At 39.6% G+C, this 21,647-nt stretch overlaps 2 protein-coding genes across 3 annotated transcripts in view; one reads left to right on the plus strand and one right to left on the minus strand.

Annotated features, from left to right (window-relative positions):
- Positions 1-6,664: 6,664 nt before the first annotated feature.
- tm6sf2b (transmembrane 6 superfamily member 2b) lies at positions 6,665-17,582 on the minus strand. Its single transcript, XM_072388718.1, has 10 exons — positions 17,503-17,582; positions 15,181-15,284; positions 12,912-13,009; positions 12,619-12,722; positions 11,988-12,070; positions 11,464-11,588; positions 10,070-10,171; positions 9,393-9,485; positions 7,628-7,747; positions 6,665-6,967 (listed from the first exon to the last, which is right to left on the minus strand). The coding sequence occupies exons 1-10, from the start codon at positions 17,580-17,582 to the stop codon at positions 6,731-6,733; spliced, it is 1,146 nt and encodes a 381-aa protein (XP_072244819.1). The 3' UTR covers positions 6,665-6,730.
- A 2,849-nt stretch (positions 17,583-20,431) lies between these two features.
- Positions 20,432-21,647, plus strand: part of sbno2b (strawberry notch homolog 2b) — a 53,449-nt gene continuing 52,233 nt past the window's right edge. For both annotated transcript variants that reach the window (XM_072389790.1, XM_072389791.1), the window contains exon 1: positions 20,432-20,603. The gene's annotated coding sequence lies outside the window, so the exon portion shown is untranslated. The remainder of the gene's footprint in view (positions 20,604-21,647) is intronic.

Here is a 21,647-nt window from a genome sequence, read left to right on the forward strand (position 1 = left end):
CGCAGCATATATTTGACTGCGCACTATGTGGGGATGAGTCTGTGCCTTACTGAAGCTAATCATATAATATCACATTTTGGTCCTGCAGTCACATTGTTTCTATCACCTCAGGGGGACCATATTTACTTTAAATCAAATAAATGCTTCAGAACAAAACTAAGGAAACTCTTATCAAAAAGTGAAATTCAATACAAATCAAATCAAAACAAAGGTATTTATGGCTGAGGAAGAGTAAGGCAATGAGGAAAAGACTTTCAGCTCATTTTTTGTATGTTTGTTGCAAGAATGTCACATTTCTAAAAATGGTGTGAGGCAAAAGTGTTGTTTACCTTATGTATTATTTATGTAGTGATAATTTACATCATGTTAAATAACAGCTTTTTCAGCTGGAAGTTACTTGGTTTGTTATGTGGTTAAGAAATGGTAGATGCCTGGAACAGTGAAGGTCAGGTTAAGAAAAGTTGCTTCTGAAGGCAAAAATAAATCAAAGATTCCAAATCAAAACATCTATTAGGGATATATTAGACCCTTATGTGGGGTTGCACCATTCACCTGTGCAACCACACCACACAGATATGACCCTCACACAGTGTGTGATGCATCACAGAGCATAGAGCTTCTGAAGAAGCCCTTTCCTGCATTTTCAATTCAGCCTCAGAATTTTCCAAATAAACAAACCTGATGCAACTGGAGGCTCTTTGGGACTGATGATGTTTGACTTTCTGGCTGCAGTGAACAAAGGTATCGCTGGTGTTACAGGAAGCAAGCATCATATTGTTTTCTTGAAGAAAAAAAAAGATATTGGACAGAATAGCAGAATCAGCGGAGTCCAGCTGCAAATCAAGGCTAACACCAGTGAATATGTGTTTTGTCAAGGGAATAGTAAGTTATATCTTTAAGGTCCAGCCAGTGGACTCCAACAGAATTTAGATTATCAGGTCTTTCCACGTGGGGATTTCAGGAAACACAAATAGACATTTTTTTAAAATTATCTTACAAATATGTTGAACAGGGTAACATTATACATTCAAACTTAAGTTACAACAATCATAAGACAAGGTTTGCAATGTGCCAAGAAATGGTCAACAAGCTCCGATTTGAGCCAGGTTTTTGCTTGTTGTCTTGTTTTTATTGTGGGTGCCTTAATAAGGACCACAGTTTAACTTGAGGAGCATGTTTGTTTGATGTAGGTCACTAACTATTGACTGAACACGCACTGAATGAGCAACACTCACTGAGTCTGCATCTCTGCACTTTTTTATCTGTAGGTTGCCAAAGGGAAGCACAGGGAAAGCACATCTGGTCATGGGTTTTTGCATACTTGCAAGCTTTTTCTTGTTCATCAACTTTGAGGTGAAATAAAGAGTTACAGAACAGCATCGCAGAGGTTATAACACCAAAGGCTGTCGACATGTTAACTGCAGCAGCCCTGCACGATGGTAAGATGAGAGAGGACCTCGAGAAGATAGCAGCTGACAATTTGAAGAGACAGGACACCCAGTTTTAGACAGTTGTACTGTTAAACCTTCAAAGAAATTAATATTACTATGATGGCTACATTGCTATATACTGTGCAGCCATGATTCAAGCTGACTCAAAAGCCCCGTAGAGCAGCACACATGGACTGATTACTGATATGCAGCTTCTCTAGCTCATGCAGCTATGTAAGACATCTCTCTTCTGGAGAATCGCAGCACCGTCAACATGAGATGTGGCAAAGGAGTGAAAAAGGAGCAGAACAATGACAAAATAGTGTTGCTTTGCGGAAGTGAGAAATTTAAGGCTGACAATAACAACAGAGACTGTTTGCTTTTAGTTAAAAGCCAACAGGTAGCTGCCTCCAAGGGCATTACCAGACACTTTAGTGGGTTGTGTTTTTTTATGATATATTAGTGGAATGAGCAATATGTTCTCTGATTTCTATACACAAGATTTAAACAAGGCTTATCCATGAAAGCTGCTTTACAGCCCTCAGAGCGGAGGAGACATTTATATCCCCCTAGAAATGTGTTGAAGCAGACAAACAGACTTGAGGCAAATTCTTTTCTCAAAATAAAACCTAGGACTTGAAATTACTCTGAAATGACCTGAACTGCATAGAAAATTAATGAGAACGGTCAAGGACCAGAAATGCCCATCAGTAGTGGTACAGCAAGGAGGATTTTGAGGATTTAAAAGGCAAGCTTTTTAAAAACAGAAATCAAGAAAAAACAGGGATTTTGAAGGGACGAGATTTCCTTTATTTGTGCATTACAACATGGAAACAGAAAGAAGGTTATGTAGTGTAAATTCTAAAGAATGCAGTTAAGATTCAATGGTATGGTGATAGCCTTTGCCAGCTGATGTATGCAGATGTGTTGTAAACACAATTTCCACATGCATGTTCAACAGCTAAACCTGCTGACCACAGAAAACCTGACTCATGCCTCACCCACCTGGGTTCTTCACAAAGGAATCAATGTTCAGGTCAGCCAAACTCGTCCTGACCACCAGTAACGAATATGACTGTTGACCATCATTAAGGCATGTCTTTATTCTAGTGCATGAACTGAAAATAAATATGCTTTCATTACAATGTGATAACTCTCTTCCAATGCTTCCATCCTCACAGGGAGAATCGCTTGATTATATTTTTCATAGACACGGCTCCTCAGTTCTCCGTGGCCGCCTGCACAGCCAGATGGACATCTGCAGCAGAGATCCCCCGTGACTCCCGTCATGGGATTACTGAGCTGTTTGGAGGAGCCATATTTTGATTTAAAGTCTCTGTCAGACACACTGGTAGCATGTGGACGCAGGAGAACTGCCATGGGAGAGAGAATTAAATGAGTCTGCCTATCTGTTGGCCTATTGCTCAGCAAACTATGAGGGGTAATTACTCATGAGTGGGCTGCTGTTATAGATGGGGTAGAGATTGAGAGAAGTCTTGCACTGCTTTTTTAAACAGCTTTATGGAACCGCATTCGTCACAATCAAGAAAACACAGTGTCACATTGAGAAATCAGGCTTTTTAAAAATAAACGACTTGTATGTCAACTCCATTTCATGTGATGATGACTTCTTTGTTTGACGTTTTTCGTAAGCAATTTTAAGAGACTCTAGTCTTCACAAAATTAACAATAGTGATATCAGTGGTCTCTCGTCTGATTAAGAGTAAGACAAATCTCTTCCATTGAGCCACCTGATTTCATGCAAACTAAAGCATCCCAAATTATGAGTCATTCATTTGATGTCTTTGTAAAAAGAAAACAATAGTGAGAGCTGTAGTAGACCGTTTACTGGGCCACCTACACAAAGCTGGCGCACGGCCGCATCTATCGGCTGAAAAGACACAAAAAAGATCAAGGAACTTAAGCAGGGGATGGATGAAACGTTGGCAGTCGAGGCAGCCAGGATCAGACAGAATGCACAATGGCACAGGCATGTCTTGTTTTCGTACTTAAATGAAAAAGAAAAACTGTTGTGTGTGTGTGTGTGTGTGTGTGTGTGTTTACTAAAGTAAGTGAGTGCTGTTGGAGGTTGTATTGCCTCTTAAAGCAGATGTCGGCTCATCCTCACTCAGCTGCAGAGTAATGATCTGCGGTGGCTTCAGTGGAGTTGGGTGTGAAAGAGTAAGTATATTGTGAGGATGTCACGTCTCCTTGGTCTCCTCACGAAAACCCCCACAAAGTCTATTTCAAATTGGTGAGGTCACATAGAGGCGGTTCCAAAAACCGCAGCCAGGCAACATATTTCAAGACTGTCTGTGGCTCAGAGAATGGGTATGCTTCAAATCACGTTTGCACCAAACAACCTTGTAGTTTGTCCCAAAGGCTTTAATACTTCCCACACAGGTGTTTTCACTTGTGCCTGATTAGTCCTCTGCTCAGCTTGGCTAAAGTTTAGTTTGGACTGGATTTACAGTATTAGTCGGGAGCAGGTGGGAAGATTTGAATCCCTTTCAGTGTGTAGACGTGATAATTACAGATGAAATTACTTTCTGTTTTTGTGATCCTCCAATAATCTATTCACTGTAATGATACTTCAGGGGATAACAGTTTTTTTTTTTTTAAACCTTACAAGAAAAGCTGCTGTACATCTTGGTGACAAAAGTTTTTGGGATTTTTTCTTGGCCGTTCTGATAAATCGAAACATCCTTACCCTTCTCCAGCATATAGGCTTGTTCCTTTCCCCTTACAGATTTATATTTTAGAACTTTCAAGCACCTTATTTTACACAAATATAGAGCTTTCTTCTTCGTGGACTTTGGAGATTATGAATGGCTCAAAGATTGTCCACATCTGTTACTGGCCTTGGGATGTCCCAAAGTAATTTATTGTCCAGAACAATGACTTATTTAGGATCTCTGTCAATCAATTCCCAAGCTGGTTTTGTGCAGAAATTCTCACTTTCATTCATTCTCCACGAGTGCTCCCAAATGTCAGCTCAAGCTTGCTGTTGCATTTCAAGTGATGTCAGATATACAGATGAGCCCCAGTACTTCCATCAGGTTGCCACAGGCTGGCTCAGTTTTTTATAAAAGCTCTCTTGGCTCATTCACATTTTCTGTACTTGGCTGCAGGATTTTTCTGCTACCTTCATGGGATCATGTCATCATCGGCTGTTTAGTAGCGAATCCAAATTCTGTTCGTGCCCTTTTGCTTTGAGTGAAAACACAGCATGTTTTCACAACTTCCGCTCTCATAATTGAGCTTAACAGTGGCTTTACTTTGGAATGAGTGAAAAAAAATGTTAAACTTTTTATTTGCACACAAAGCAGAGTGGGTGTAATGACAAAACGATTCCCTTGTTTCTACAAACACCACAGGGTTTTTTTCATTTCTTTGATTCTTTTTTTGTCTCCGCTGTCCTCCTGCCTGTGAAACTGATCTCAGAAAAACATCTTGAAGCATGTCTCAATTCTGTAAAAAAAAAAAAAGGCTGCTTAAAAAGAAAGGAGAGAGGAGGCTTTTCAGTCAAGCTATGAGAGGATACACAGGAGTATTCCTTGCCAAACTCTTTTTGTCGTCCATGTCGTATATTAGGGACATGGCGCACAGCATGACTCATTCTGAAGTGGGCTAGACAAATCAACGCATAAGTTATATTTCACACACGTTGCTTATGCTTTTAGGATACCTATCTAACTGCTGTAAAAAAGATGTGTTAAATGCACACATAAATGTGAAATGTTTACAACATTTTCATTTTTTTAGCTGTGATTTCTTGCATATAAGTGTTTTACTGACTCAGGTCTGCAAATGTCAGTGCACAACTGGGATACACCTTATAGGACACGATAATGTCAGTTCAACCAGCAGTAAAAGAGCAGGGGAACTTCGGTGGGAACCACCACACCGCAGAGGAACATCTAAAGAATCTTGGACCTTTTCGAAGACCTTGTCAAAAAGAGCAAAACTGTTTGTAGTTGAGCTAAACATGAAACTTGACAAATTCAGTGAACAGAGTTGCAAAGATAATTGTGCTTCACTTCGCAGGGTTATGGTCAGGAGCAGAGAATGGGTTTACAAGTCTGTCTTATCCAGTATGTCCAGTTTGTTTTGCTCAAATTGTAGGAGAAGAAGGCACTTTACTTTATCCAACCCCTTCAGTGGACTGATATTTATTTTGCTCAGACTGACGTTGAGGAGGAAATAGCAATCTGTGAGGATGACAAGCAAGAGGGCATGGTCCATTTCCAAGGCCCTCCGTAGCAGGCATCTCACCTTCATCATACCAAAGATGTAATGTACTGTGTTTTGGCATGATGATGGCTGAAGCATCTCTTTACCTCCTTGTCCCTGCAGTGGCTCCCTGTGTGGTGTGATTATGGCAATAGGACAATACAAGGGTAGCAACCATCCCAAATATCGTCCCTGGAGGATGCCACTAAGTCTTTCTGTGAAAGTTGCTATTTTTATGATATCCCATGAAAGTGGCTTTTTTCTGTTTGTGGACAGCACATCAGCCTCCAATGAGACTCAGCTGAGGCATAATCATACAGAAGGTCATCAAAGTGAATATTTTTGCACTGGTACGGTGCTGTTGAAGTATTTATATAACGTACAAGTGGATTTTTCGCCTTCAGAAATGTTAAAAAGTGTTTTAAGTGTTTTGCCCCTATTTTTTTACCTTTATACAGTACATTTCTAAATAACAAATGTGTTCTTAGAAATAAAAACACGTTTTGTTTTAAATGTAGGATGAAATGTGTATGTCTGAGGCGGCTAAGTTATATGCTAATACACCTTCCTGTTACATGTGATTATTCCCTATGAAATAAACACACTCTTTCACTTGGATATCGAAAGGAAACTATCATGAATATGTCTGAGAGGAGCAGAGTGGCACGACACGTTTTACTTCCCAGTGCTGGGAACAGCATGTGTACGGTCAAAAAAGTCCCTCTGCAGCTGATGCCAGTGCTAGCGGGCACACACTGTAGCTGTCTTAATTCGGGTGTTTTTCTATTATTCATTTTTTGTTATTTTTTTACAGTCTTTAGTCACAGCCATTAGTTAGAAATTAAAGATGTGCCTGTCTGTTAGTCCAACCGTCTGTCCACCACTGTTTATGGATGACTTAAAAAATGAAAGTCTTGCAAGTAAGTTATAAAATAAAGACTGAAAGCATGGGTTCTGAGCAAAATAATCTTGTATTTTGGCGTTTTAAAACATGGCATTTGTAATAAAACAGCTCTTCATGAACCATGAGATGAGTTATCAACTCCAAAGGTCAGAAGGGATTAAGATCATTTTTCTTTGTACTTGGTATCTTTCTCCTCGCTGTTTGGCAAACCTGTCTGACCAGGAAAGGGGGCTATTTTTAAGAAGAAATAGGGGTTGCTGTGAACCCTCAGGGCCACCAGGACGGGAGTGGCTGCATAAAGCAAGTTAGCCAGCAACACTGTCCAGAAAACATCATTTGGAATGCGAAATGGAGCCGTGGTGCGAGAGTGGAGAGACCCCCCGATGTGGGACCATTGGCACTGGAATGAGAGAGAAAGATAGAGATTAGACTATGTTGCTACACAGGAATACTGAAAATTGCACTTACTGACATTTCCACTTCTGGAGGTGGCTGTCTTTTTTTCTCAAACACGCTGCAGTCTGAATGTTTCTTTCCACTTACTTGTAATTGAATGGTTACTTAGAGTTGTTTTTTTACAGTTATTGGTCCACTTAAGTGCACAGAAAAAAGCTCCTAACAATGACGATAAACCACTGCACAGGAGATGTACAGACATGAAACCCTAACCGTTAAGAAGATAGGTGGGAGTGATATGCAATCATTACATGTAGCAAAACAAAGCTTTTATTAAGGAGTTCCTCTCCCTTCCATACTTTTTATCACATCAGTATGGAGATAGAGTGCCACCAGCTTGTTTATTAAAAGGAATATGCTTCAAAGGATAAATATGGCCCAGGTCATTACCAGCAGGATGGAATCTCATTAAATGGAGTTGATTGCAGTGTCAAATGTCAGTCCTTTTTCGACTTAAATGCTGATGAAAACCTTCATCAGCATGAGGCTGCAATTATCTCTGTAACTTATTGCAGTGCAGAAAATAGTTGAGACCCGGTAACTTTGTCCTTAATATGTATTCAGAGCCATTATAGCTATCAACTGTTTGTCTTTTTGGTGTTACCTGGATCATGGCTCCAGCAAGGAATGTCGTCCAGTCTGACATCCATGTGCACCCAGGTTTGAGGAGGCCATAAACAAATGCACCCAGGAGAGGCAGTCCATAAAAGAACAAGTGCAGCATCTGGAAAAAAAAAAAGCAATTAGTCATTTGATAATGTTTCCATTATTCCTTCTTAAGCTACATATTTAATGTGGTTTACAGTGGCATGCAGTATGACACTTGTGGCTGTATAATACAGTGAAAACTCTAATGAGTGTGGCTCTGGATAGAGTGGTAGGAGCAGAGCTAAAACAACTCTCCATCACTGTCAGTCGATGTTGTTGTTGAGCCCTGACCAACACTCAAGCAGACAATTAATACAGTACATCCTCATTCTCCTCTGGCCCGCACTTCACTTCACCTACGCACTCTGAATACAAAGGAGGGAAGCTTAAAGCTCCAAATACAAACACACTGATCATTTTCATTGTGCTGCTCAAAGCTGGCACTGCTAAACTAGTAAAGATATCATTAGAATGAAGTAGCAGAAGCAGAAGGTAGATAATTGTCAAAGTTGATTTCTTGGATTTTTAGCATCTCTGTAATCTGATTCAAAATGGGATGTTTTGTTCTCCACTGCAGCTGCACACGTTTGATAAATGAACAACAATTTCAAAAAGTGTGATTAAATGTTCGATAAAAGGAGCTCTTTGGTGTGGAAGTGTTTTCTTCTTGGCATTTCTTATGTGATCTTAAATGCAGGGCTGCAGTATTTTGCTGCTTTCCAGCTCTGCACTCTGAAACCTAAATGTGCACACTTGCACAAATTACTCCTTCTACACAGGGGTCATTCCAGAAACTTTCTTGACCTTCACATGAAACATTTGGAGCATGAAAGCCAGTTTCCCACTTTATAAAACCCTCAAATTACACCAGTGAATATTTTATTTTTTTTTGTTCTTTTTATTCCCATTCTGAAGTCCGGATGAATTCTAATGAGTTGAGCATAGGACCTGAAAGCCAATCAAGTGCACCCTTCAGTCTTTTTGTTGTAATGTCTTTTAATTCTAACACGGTAATGTGTCACATATCATTCATCATCATCAATGAATAATGAGGTCAGGCAGTTTAATTTTGCAGCAAGCTCAAACGTCCTTTCACTTCTTTGCTCCCTCACATATGTTATAATCAATCCCTATGAGCCAACGATGAGCAACATGCACAAACACTGATTTACAAATGCTGTTAATCACTATATATGCTGCACACATACCCTCCTCCCACCCAGCAAGATATAAATGGGAGGTTTTAGGGCGAGGGATTATCTTATCAAGTTCTCAGCGTGAGGTTTGTCTCTCTGATCAATGATTTCAATTGTGCTTGGACTGCAGCACTGCCAATGTCTTTGGATAACCTATTGACAAAGCTGTGTATGCTAAACAAAACACAACACAACCGAAAGCAGCGAGGGGTCAAGGGAAGAAATGGAAGGAAAGTAGACCAGCTGCCAGTCACAGAAATGATCCATTGTTATCCATTGTAAGCTAATGAAAAAGAGAGACTAAGATGTGCTGATCATTTGACCCATGTATGCTTTTGCTGTAATGATGAAAAATGGCTCTGTAATCAGGTGCAAGCTTAAACGGTGGATAAGGGCAAGCTTCCAGCATGCTCAAAGGGATACCCATGAAAGCAGGGGTCCATCATGTGGTTGGTTATTTAAAACAGGCTGAAGAGGAGCTTTCAGGTGCTACAGACTCAGGCTGAAAGCGGAAAAAAGACCCACCATGACTCTGGGGAAGCCCACAGGGTCTTTCAGGTAGGGCTCATATTGCTTCAGGTATACAGAACAAGCTTCAAGTGGAGAGTCCAGAGCCACCTACAGAGAGTGGATAAGCATATAATTCAGTTCGATATGACAACACCACAAACTACCAAGAGAAATTACCACAGATTTGAACTTCTCCCTGATATTGTCAGAATAATAAAACTTCCAGAGAGTGATACATTGTGTAGTGAAAGAAATCGTTTGACATTTTTGGGGTAGTTGATTAAAACTCCCCCTTCTTGCTCAGAGTTAAATGCGATACAAAATGCAATACAAAAAAGTTTTAAGGATATATATAAAAACTGTCCTCAGCAACCAAAAAACATATTTTACAGTACAGATACAAGTGAACATCACAGCTAGACTATTCCTTTCCTCCTTTATTTAAACATAGAATTTGTTGAATAGTAATTACATTAATCTTCATTGTTCTCAAATCAATTAATTTTGATAAACTGTTTACTGACATTCATCATACATACATGTAAAGTTTCCACTGGGTTAAATTGGCAGAATACATTGCTTCTCAGAGAAATTCTGAGTGAACCGTGGCCAAGTTTGCCTGCTCTGAGACTTTTAAAACTACCAGTACAGCACTGCCTTGAATTCTGTCCTGAGCATTCTGATGTACTTACCAAGCCTCTAAGGATGGTGAAGGCAATAGACGCTAACAGGAGCACCACCAGGATGAGGTCTGTGGGACGCCAAATTAGCTTCATGGACTGAGCCTGCTGGGCCTGTGAGCAGGTGTCAACATAATGCACAGTACAGAGCTGGTTAGTCAAGGTTGTAGTTTCATTGCACACTTGCTATCTTGCATAGTAGAATGAGTGAAGACGGCTTCTCTCTCCAGGTCTCCATATAGCCGCAATAACCTATTAAAACCTGATGTTCCCTCTACACTTGCCTGTCACTCCATATATCACATCAGGATTTGATGTGGGGACTAAGGCTACGTTCAGATTGCAGGCCTGAATGCTCAATTCCAATTTACTGCACAGATCCTTTTGTTGTTGGCCTGTTCACATTATTCTTTTAAATGTGGCCAATATCAGATTTCAGTGTGACCGTTCATGATACTGAACCGGCCCGCATGCTCGCACTTGCTGATGATAAATTAATAAAATGAAACTCCCAACCACTACTTTCCATCTTAATTGCTGTGGAAGCAACAAGGGTGGTACCTAGTTTTTGCACGTATTGCTTTTGCATTTTGGCTTAGTTTTTGTTAATAATTAATAACCACACTTCATCAGATGTTGTATTAACCCATTTTTAAGACCTAGTAAGGACCAGATAGTTTCTTTGAAATTATGTCCTTGAAATTCTTGTAGTTTGGTGCTCTTCCAACAAGCCATTTCTCTCTTCACTCCTCTCTCCTCCAACTGCATTTTGGAGATTGAGAAATCCTAAAAAAAAATCTGTTTTTGGGACATTGGCAGGTCAATGGAGGAAAGAGGAGACAACAAGTTGACATTTTCCCAAGTTATATCATGTTTGCGAGCTGAGTTATGGACAAAAAAATTGTAAGGTCAGGGTGGCACATACAGACAGATGCACACTTAAACATGATCCCTGTGGAAACAACCGTTTCTGGTCCAGAGGCATAGGGAACCTGATTAGAGCCACTTTGAATTAAAACAACTCTAAAAAAAGCTCATTTGAGTTTGATAGAAAACCGCTTTGGGCTATTTCCCAAAGCTAAATATCATGATTACCTAATCAAGATTATTGACTTGAGACGATTACAACATAATGTGACATGTAAAGCAAATATTTCACATATCATTTGGTAAAACATAGTTGCTCTGCCTACCAACAGACTCTAACATTGTTATATCTTCAAGTCAACAATCTACAAATTCACACGACCATACTTCAACTATAAAATCACAGCAAATCATCTTTGTGGATCACATTCAGAGGACTGTTGAATTAATTGTACTCATTAAATACATTAAGCAAACGCTGCACCCATAAACCTCTTGACATTCATATCAAGGTCTAATCATCGGTGCATCTGACTCACATTGTATCCGCCGATTAGTGGTCTGTCCTTGGGCCGAGTGAACAGCGAAATGGCTCCCAACACCGGCATCAAAAGAAAGAGGAAATTGAGCCAGAAGGCAGGACGGATATCGGCCCCATATTTACCTGCCAGAAAGACACTTTTAATATCTTGCACTCAACCACACAAACGCTCACTGAAAACATGTCAGTGTTAGTCTGTAATTAAGCTTCCTATTAGAACCTCAATGGGACACTTGCAGCAGAGTCATAGACACACGTTACAGTATGATAACACAACAGAGAAAACACACTGCCTGCGGATGACATTGATCTTGTGACACCTGAGTATGCGATATGAAATGCCAACAACAGATGCTTTCAGTCTGCTTTGTGCTTTGTTCTGTGGGTTGTGATGGCAGACGAGTTTGTGCTCTGCTGGCAGGCTGAACTGTGACACTGATGGTAAGCGGCAGGGCAGATGTTTGCCTGATTGAAGCTCATCATCGTGCTACTGGTGGAAGGGGAACTGGAAACAAGGCTCACCTGCCACTATTCCAGTAATAAACACACTCATGTTGGCACACAAAGAGCCAGCCCAGAACAGCCCCAGCGTACGGTAGGCTTTCCTGGAAAGACACAAAAAGATATAAGGCTGAGGATTGTAAAGGTGTCAGTATTACATAAAGTAACGTGATAAACTTCAAGGTGCTGCTTAAATGGTATTTAAGAAGCTCATCCATCAACCCTGCATGCAATGCAAAGCCTCACCTACAGCACATTTACAAGGCTGGTATTGTTTTCACATCCATGAGAGGGCCTCCAGAGGCAGTGAACCCTCTGAACTCTTGAACTCACTGATTCCTCTTTATGACTAACTCACACTGGAGGAGGCTCTGTTATCTAAAAACACGATTCTTTTCTGGCCATTGTTTGCATTTTATGTCATAAATACACAATATAATGATGAAGAAGTTGAAACACTTTATCCTCAAAATAACTTTTTAACACATGAAATACAGGGGCAAAAAGCTATATGCTTGAAGCTTTTCATGTGCTGTGGAAGACATGAATCTTGTTGGAAAGACCTCTATGCTGTTATCTGAAGCAGGCATTTTGTGACGTATGCAAGATAAATAGGCATGTCTTGACTCGAGCTACGTTTATCACCACCCACCTGTCAGTTATCCTGCTGATCATCATCAGGTACATGACGAAATGAGCGATGCCATCCCAGTAACACATCATTATGGCATATGATGTCCCCAAGTAGGGCTCTCCCTACAACATAATACATGAATACATACTGTGCAGTGTACAATGCTCGTGATAAACATTTGCTTGACACAGTTATCCACTTTATAAATTCCCGTTTAATTTCTCTAGGTGATGAAGGTTAAAACTTTTGTTTTATTTCCAGGCATATGCGTTCAAATTAAACTGACTTAAATGCAAAAATATGAAACCTACTGTCTTCTGATAGAATTCCATAAAGCCAGAAATAATGCCATCGTATTCCAAGGCACTCGTAAGGTCAATGATACAGGTAAAAGAGAATTCTGCAAAAACTGAAAAGAAAAGAAAAAATTAGTTCAAGGTCTTGTATTACAAGTCTTTTTGCCAATGCCTTGGCATATCAATGTATTTGTGTGGGTGGATGGTGATCACTTCTTGACTGTATCTTCAGAAGCCATAAAAAAAAACCAAGAAACTGTTGTATGTAAAGGAGCTTTGCTGGCTTAAACAAAGCTGCCTCAAATACAAAGTTTATTTTCTTTCCAAAAATGAATGCTTTGTTTATCGTAGCAGAAAGAGGACACAAACTCCATCATCTGTGCTTTAACTGCTCTCTCACGTCTGAACATCTGCTCTCTATAAAGTTCTATAGACAAACATCCCGCTGTATCAGCCAAAAACATCCGCTCTATCAACCTTTTCCATCCTTTCTATCATCTGCTTTTCAGTTGAAAATATTTTCTTTCAAGGGGCTAGCCACTGATGTTTTTTGGGACAGTGAGGTGAGAAAATTAAGTCTTGAACATAAGGTAGGCTTGAGGCATAGTCTAATCAAGTCCACAGTGAGGAGCCTGTCCTCGTGTTAGAAGCCCAGCGGAGCTAAAAGACCACATTCAGCAGGTAGAAGTAAATCATGGAGCAACATAGTAATGTTGTGACTGTGGATACAAATACGTTTCTTGTAGATTATTTGGTGGAGATATTGGATGACTCAAGAAAGAATAAATAATTGTCATTCTACACAACTATTACAATAGGAGACAATGGTTTGCTTTGTTCAGCCACAGTGAACCTTTTGTGGTACATGCACACTGGATTGTTGACAAATGTATTGAATTGTTCTGGACTCATTAATCCAGGTATCAGCTGCAACAGAGCTGAACAGCATGATGAAATGGAGCCCTTGGTGTTAATCATGCACAACAAATGGAGCCACTATATTCTGGATAATAGCAGTGATGGATATTAAAAATATGCACGTCTAACACACTTTAGTATTTGCAAATGTTGTACACAGCCACATGCTGTTCACAGCTATAAAATAGGATGTGCTGATATAGATTATAAAACCCATCAGTGTATTTCAAAGGGAACCTTTACTTCAGTGAGCTAGAGTATTACAGTTCAGGCTGTTCTAAACAATAGGTTGAGCCAAAACTGTCCATCCATGAAAGAGACAGTTCCATGTCTGAGAATACTGGGCAGTCAGACTGAGTATAATGCCGAATTATCTTTTGCTGTGAAGCACCAATAAAAAATATTGCAACCGGTGACATTTTATCTCTTTATTTCATCATAAAGAGAATTTCTGGTGTTTCTGTGTGGACAAAACAACTTAAAGGGTTTCCTTCCCATTTCGCTTCTCTATAAAACTCACACATAACATTCACATTCACACATTGCTCATATACTTTGTCTCCATTGTATGTCTCTGAAATCCTCAGGATCACCGGTTTTATCTCTTGCGTCACAGGTGTGATAGCAGGGGGATTATGGCTCTCTATCATTGGCAAAAACCTGTTAAAATGTTGCCCGCATTCTTGTGGTTCTTAAAATCTCTTGCTCTGCCTTGGGCACCCACTAGCTAAATATCACCAGACTGCTGCACCACTAACATAGCCTCTGGCATCAGCTGCAGAGATCTGTTACCAGGAAGCCCCTGGGCAGAACAGCCACACAGTTTGACCAACAAGGACTCAATATGACCCACATTAGTGTATCAAAGTTTAATTATGTGCAGTGAGAGGTGCACATGATGCTATTGTCACTTTAATGTGGAGTTCAGTCCCGTACTGACATTTCCAAATAGTTGTGCGCTTTCCTCCGGATCAGTCAGGGACTTAATAGAAGAGCTAAAATGTTAAGTAAGTGTGCGGTGAAGGTGCTCAGTCTGCATGGGTTTGGGTCAGTCATGCAACAGAGAAGTCTGATTAAGCTTTGCTGTGATCCTGATCAGTCTGCATGGGTTTGGGTCAGTCATGCAACAGAGAAGTCTGATTAAGCTTTGCTGTGATCCTGATCAGTCTAAGCAGCTTTCAACATAGCAGGCTGAATCACATTGAACACAATTCATGTTTTCACACAAGGCTCTGAAAATCCTTTTGTGAGATTTGGAATTGGCCCCAGAACAATGCATAGTAGGCATTAACCTTTCACAGCCAGTGTATTTGGAAATACTGTATGTCGCGATAAGTTGGGAAATGCACATAGTTGCGTCGATTACCGAAGAATAAGAGGTCTTTGGGTGGGTTGCCACGAGTGATGAGGAAGTAGAACAGGAACACTATCACCAACACAGCCACACCAATCTCCAGGATCACATAAGGCCTGTGGAAACAGATGTGTAACTGTTATCTAAGAAAATGACAACACATTGTCCATGACACAGTCTCATTGTTAGGCACTCTCCACTTTTAGGTAGCTCCATCTCAGATTTTCTAAATCATTCTTATCGCTAATTAGTCTATCTCTTGGAAGTTGTGCCAGTCTTATCTACAGTGCTAAATTAGTTAAAGGGAGACCAAAGAGAAGCATGCAACATCCACAGTTAGTACAAGGAGAAATTATGCATTAGTGCGAGGGGAAATCTGTGTGAAAGCTGTGCTGCACCCAGTAAGAACAAAGGCTCCGCTGGTGGGATAGTTTGAGTGTCTGGAGATTTGTGATGACATTGCTGTGTCACATTCAATTCACTGATCTCTAATGTGCAAGCAGTGGATTCATATTTAATTCTAGACTTTTTAATTCATGGGTCTGAGGTTGTCAAAAGCTCCTGAATTACTGTTGCTAATGAACTTTTGCAGTCCAGAAAAAGGTTTTGTTTTTTAATAAGAAGGATTATGGACTTTTGAGTGCTTATTTTTTATTAAACAATATGACCTTTAGATTAGCTTATCAGTCAGATCAGATTTTCTCACACTGACAAAATGACTGGAATAAATCCACATTGCATATATCTAATATAGACTTTCACAGCTTTCCTCCGCTATATTTAAGATGTTTGGACTTAGTGCAGCTGCACCCAACCCACAGGTTGTGAAATTGCAGCTTTAAAAAGCTTTAAGCAATCATAAACAGAGGAGTGGGAAGCAAAAAGCTAAGGCCATCTTAGTTCAGCGAGGCCTTCCATGTTTACTGGTGAAAGGTACCGCTGACTTGCGCTGGTAAAGATTAATGCAGCCAAGATACCTCCCAGCAAACAACATTACAACTGCAGGAAACTCACAATGTGTGCTCACAGGAAGAAAACAAATGCTGCGAGAGCAAAGGCAAGTTCCCTCGTTGTCTCTCCAATTCAACAGTACAGGAAGATTTATGCGCACACAATACTGTTTGTTTGCAGAGTGGAAGAGCACAAGTCTTATTGTATGTCAAGAGCCATTCATCAAACTCTTCTGTGCAGTTTGTATTGATTGTCAGTGTCCACATGCTCAAAAAAGCAGCACCCAAAATGTTTATAAAAAGATTTGTAAAATATGCTGTTGGATATACAATGTGGTTAGAAATGAGTGTATGGGAGGGTTGGAATGTGTATTTTGCTACTTCCTTTGTTATTTTGTTTGATCTTAATAGTTGACGATACCATAAAGGCTGCATCCCCATAAATCAGGCAAAACAAACAAGATAAGAAGAAGATTATTCCGCACATGTGTGATGGCCCTGCTGGCTTTGTGTGCTCTGATGGTGATTATGTCTGTCTCTTAGATGTTTTAGGAAGCGAGGTGATTGATTTATTGGAGTACCAAGGTAAATGTGCGGCAACTGGGACCAGTACTCTAAGGATAGAGAAGTTCCTGCAGCACATGTGGCTCGGTCTCTCCTCTTCTCTACCCGGGCCTGACCTCCACTGGTTTTGCTATATGTTATTGCATTATCCCACATCTGTTTTTCAGCACGTTAACTCATTGTTTTTCTGACTCTGACCAGACACACTCCATACTTTATGTTACTCTTGATATGATTTTTGATCACAACAAGTAACTTGTTGGTATTTTGCCTCCTTTTTTCTATTTTTGTCAAACGCCAGGTCGAGCAACAGAGTGACACAGTTTAGAGAACTAATCTCCAACATCACATCAGAATGTCTTCAGAAATTCTGCTCTGCTTCTTGTTTAACTTGTGCTAACTAATAAATGTCAAATTAAAAAATCTAAGTAGTTTAAACAAGTGTCAAATACACTTATAGATTTAATATCAAGGAGTTTGCAGGGCTCAATATGGTCAATGATACATGAATGAGTTACAGCCGATGCAAGCAAACATGTATTTTTACTCTTGAGCTTACAGAGTCCTCTGCTGGTGGTAAAAATGTATATCATCACATGACATTCAAAGATAAAATCATCTGTAACATTTTTATTTTATATCAATTAATGCTAGAACAATTCAAATATGTATGTGCTGTGAGTGTAAATTTCTGGATGAATCACTTTTAGAGCTATGACTCTATAAATCTTCCTACGTTGATTAAAATCCCATAGTTTGAACCAAAAATGTAGATAACGCGTATCAAAGCAATAAGAATTCAGAAAATGTTGCAACTTACTCTTGAAGCTCAGCGATGGTATTCATGGCATAAAGAATGCCGAGGGCAGAAAAGGAAAATAAAAAGACTAAACTCTCCATCTCTTCAAAATCTCGTCACACCCCTCCCTGCAGGATCCACGACGGTGCTGAGAATAAAACACAATTTCAAGTCCTTCAAGTTCTGTCTCAGCCACAGTTGATTAAACAATACTAAAAGAATGACTGGGCATTCACACATCCATAAAAAATTAGTATAAAGTTAGATGATATGAAAGCCATTGAATAGATTCAGAAAAAGGGGTTCTGCTGTTTTAAAAAGAAGCGGTGCAGACTCTTACCGTGTGGCTGCTCTTTTGGTGGATTAATCAAATTACAGCTGGCCTCAGGCAGACATCGCCTTTACAAGGAAAATAATGAAGTGGTAACAAAGAAGCTTTTGGAGGGAAGGTTGTGCAATTTGGTTTTGTCAGAGCTTTACCTAAGTCGTATTAGAGGATAGGCCTGCATTCCATTTCAAGTTATACTGATTCTGTACTATGGTGCAATCCATGCTGTGTTTAATAAACTATGTGCATTGAGTGCTGTTCATGATCTACTCACAAATACTCACAAGGTTGCATGACTGGTATTCTGTGGGCTCTTACTCAAGTTATAAACCTTTTATAGCCTAAGATAAATAAGAATTTCCACAAATCGAGACACATATCTAGATTTCATTATGTCTAAACAAGTGCTGTTGGGTTAAAATCCCACAACTGAAATGAACCCATACTAGAGTTTTGTAACCATGATATTTGAGAAGCTTGTCCTGGAAATTCAGATGTTACTACACAGGATAGGAATCATCTCTGCGGCTCATTTAGGCATGTTTGTGGAGGATATTTACAGTAACTACCTCGCTCACAGTGAGTCACAATGACCAACTGCTGACCAAGCAAAAAGAAAAAAAGGAGAATAGCAGTCCTGTAGTTCTGTTAGAATAACTATGGCAGGTTGTTTCTCTGTGACATATGCTGAAGACACAAACAGGAACTATGTGTGCAAAGCTTTTCCCACTAATGACTCAAATGGCTCAGTGGAGGCAAATTCTCATTGCTTCTGTCTGCTGAGCTCCACTTTATGTGCTTCTGCTCAGTGTGAAAACAGTGGGGCTTTTGGAGCCTTGGATAGAATGCAATATCAAGCAAAGTACTTTCAGAAATATTCCAGCAGGGTGTGCCATATGGCAAAAAAAAACACATGCAAAACACAGCTGTAAAACTACAGATGTTCGAAGAGCAGGCTTTTTGTTGTAGATTCAAGATATATTATCAAATGTCTTATGATCGACCTGTACATATTTTAGAGTGTTCCTTGAGGTACACTGTCTCCAAATTAGCTAAAATGAGAAGTTCTGTGGATGTTTGTGTGTTTTATTTTATACGACATATAAGCTATACATGCATTGTCGCATTGAAAATGAATAACAAAAACAACATAAGAAGGTAAGGTGCTGCTGAAGGTAAAAAAAAGAGTTTTTAAAGCTTTCAATGATGAGCTAATATGCATCTATATCACCAGCCATTACCTTGCTGACGTGACAAATGAAAAAAACTGGACAACAAGGACAAAGAATGTGAACAGAAATGACCACACACACACACACACACCACCCTCTGCCTTCCACCACCCTCCTTTGTTGGGAAAAGGGGAGACTCTTATACCAGGAAAGCAGTGACAGTGTGTGTTTACTGGAAACATTTGGAGCTCATCCAGCGCTGTCGTTCAATAACGCAAAATGGACAGATGAGCTCCAAAATCAGACGATGACCTGCAGGAGGAAAAACAAGATCATGTACACCACTCCATTCAACATCTGAAATGAGATGTGCTTTTAAATACAATAACTTGTCTGCAGGGAAGTTGACTAGCAGTTTTCCTATAGTGTAAAGGACATGAAATGATAAAACACACACACAACCCCAAAATACAGATGGCATAGCCATTCTTTTAAATCTTCATGCAATTTGTAGTTTTTTTTCTTTATGCCTTGAAATAGCTTAGTCCAAATGCTATTCAATGCCAGTTTCTGTATTTATGCAATGCTGCTCCTGCTGAGTCATCTTTGATTTTACATGGAAATCCTTTTTATGAGTATATTGTTGGCTTGATTATTATCAATGGCTATATGAGCAGTAGAGTTATAGCAGCTGGCATGTGAAATACAATGTTGTGGGTCATATTTAGGCCAATGGCTTCTTAAGACTGGTAAAAGAAAAGTCCAAATAGGATGTCTTGAGAGAAATCATACATCATATTGTCAATAATAATTCACGTGTAGCTGGTTTTAAATTATGCAATCTTCTCATGTCCAGTAATGGGACTCATTTGTCATGAACACACTTCCTGATAGAAATGTTTGCCTTGAAACATTGGCAGCTGAGCCATTAGAAAGAAAATGGGTACAATGTAAATCAGCCGAGTATGGAAATGTCATGTGCTTAATCAAGAAAATTAGTGCTTGTTGAAATGATCATTTCATGGATCTATTTCTTAGAAGGGCTACTTAGTATGTTGGTATGAGGAATTCAATTAACTAGTCTGCTCTTTTTTTTTTAATCTGTAATGTTTTACTAAAATTAAATAAAGCTGAATAATATTATTAAATCAGGGTTACCAAAGCGAGACTGATAGACAGTTAATGAATATTTTACTTGAGATATGATCACCAGCTTTGACCTAATTGAGCATAGTACAGCGTTATTATCATTAAATACAGTGGCAAAAGGGTAATTATTGGAGCTGTGAATCATTAACTTGTTTTTCTGTCTATCATTACTCTAAATAATCTTTCTTAGTTGAAGTTACTGTCCAGGTGTGTCGAAATATTGCTGCTATGAACTATTTGTGGCCTGGCAGTTTTCTGCCATCAACCAACAAGCGGCTCTGCGCGTGACGACAGCAGCGGAAATATTTTTTTTCGCTAGTCAAAATGGCACCGTCTCAATCAGGAAGTGGAGAAAACAACTACGAAGAATAAGTTGGATAAAATTCCTGATTTCTGTTGGTTTTACGTGAGTCTTCGTTCAAAATCGGTCGGTGTTTTCCTGGTGTGGATTGAGAATAACTAACACATTCACGGTAAGTGTAATTCGAGGATATCGTTTAAAGGCGAACGACACATCGGCAGTTGCCTTATAACAAGATGCGTTTTTAGCCTCTCCTAGGAGCGCATGTTTTTAACGTCCGGCTACGCCGTTTGTTCAGCGGTTGGTTTAAGTTCACTGTTATTTCATGATATGTTGTCAAAGCACGAGGAATGAGGTAAGTAAAATGTAAGTTACGCATCAACTAAAATATACATTGAGTTATAGATGCTTCTTAACACCAGCATTAAGTAAGGACACTAGCAATAAACTACCTCTTTACTTGATTATAACCCCTGCTTGCTGCAAGTTCTATTGGTTGTCAAAAGTCCATGCTTAATATCACGTTTAAAGGAGTTTCTACACAAAGCTATATCTTTATTTTAATATTGAAATCTCCAGATTGTCTGGAGTAACGTGGATCCCATTGTTATGCCAACGGCGGTCTCAAGCTGAGTCCAAAACAAGCATACCCAAAGTCGGAAAAACGGCTACAAGAAATGCTAACCTAGCTAGCACCATTATCTGTCCAAAATATAGCTTGTTTTAGCAACTAATATTGGTTCTTGCTCCTCTTTGCCTCCCACGATTGTTGCCTGAGAAAACCAAGTGTGTTAATCGTGGCTATTTGATAGCCACCGTTTGCCAGAAATACGTATATCTCTTGTTAAATGTATCGCTCATCGTCTGGCAAGCTAACATTAGTGGTAGTAACACTGTACTTAAAGCCTTGGCTGCTTTCCTTTGTGCTGAGTAGATACAAGAGTACGTTTCTTCGGTGAAAGCCACATTCCGGTTTACACCGGTACTGGTTGTTTGTAATCGTTTCTCAAAGTTCAGGGTTACATATATGGACTTTCATTGGATATATGTGTACATTGTGGGAATTGAGTTAGAGGAAAGATGCACTTCAGAATAGTCTCCGGGCACCTTGAGTTAGTTCAAAACTATGGACGTTTTCGCAAAGCTGGCCGAGGTGTTGCCCCAGCCGCTAACGTACCGTGTTAATAGATCAAAATGGAAAAGCTAGAAGTTCCGA

Source organism: Leuresthes tenuis, unplaced genomic scaffold (assembly GCF_036924035.1).
Source record: "Leuresthes tenuis unplaced genomic scaffold, fLeuTen1.0.hap1 SCAF_7, whole genome shotgun sequence".
In the NCBI taxonomy this organism is placed as follows: Eukaryota; Metazoa; Chordata; class Actinopteri; order Atheriniformes; family Atherinopsidae; genus Leuresthes; species Leuresthes tenuis.

Coding starts and splice junctions, on each gene's coding strand:
- tm6sf2b (XM_072388718.1), bottom strand. CDS start 17,582: ATGGAGAGTTTAGTCTTTTTATTTTCCTTTTCTGCCCTCGGCATTCTT. Junction 15,285..17,502: donor ACCATCGCTGAGCTTCAAGA/GTAAGTTGCAAC, acceptor CTGTTTCCACAG/GCCTTATGTGATCCTGGAGA. Junction 12,723..12,911: donor TGGAATTCTATCAGAAGACA/GTAGGTTTCATA, acceptor ATTATGTTGTAG/GGAGAGCCCTACTTGGGGAC.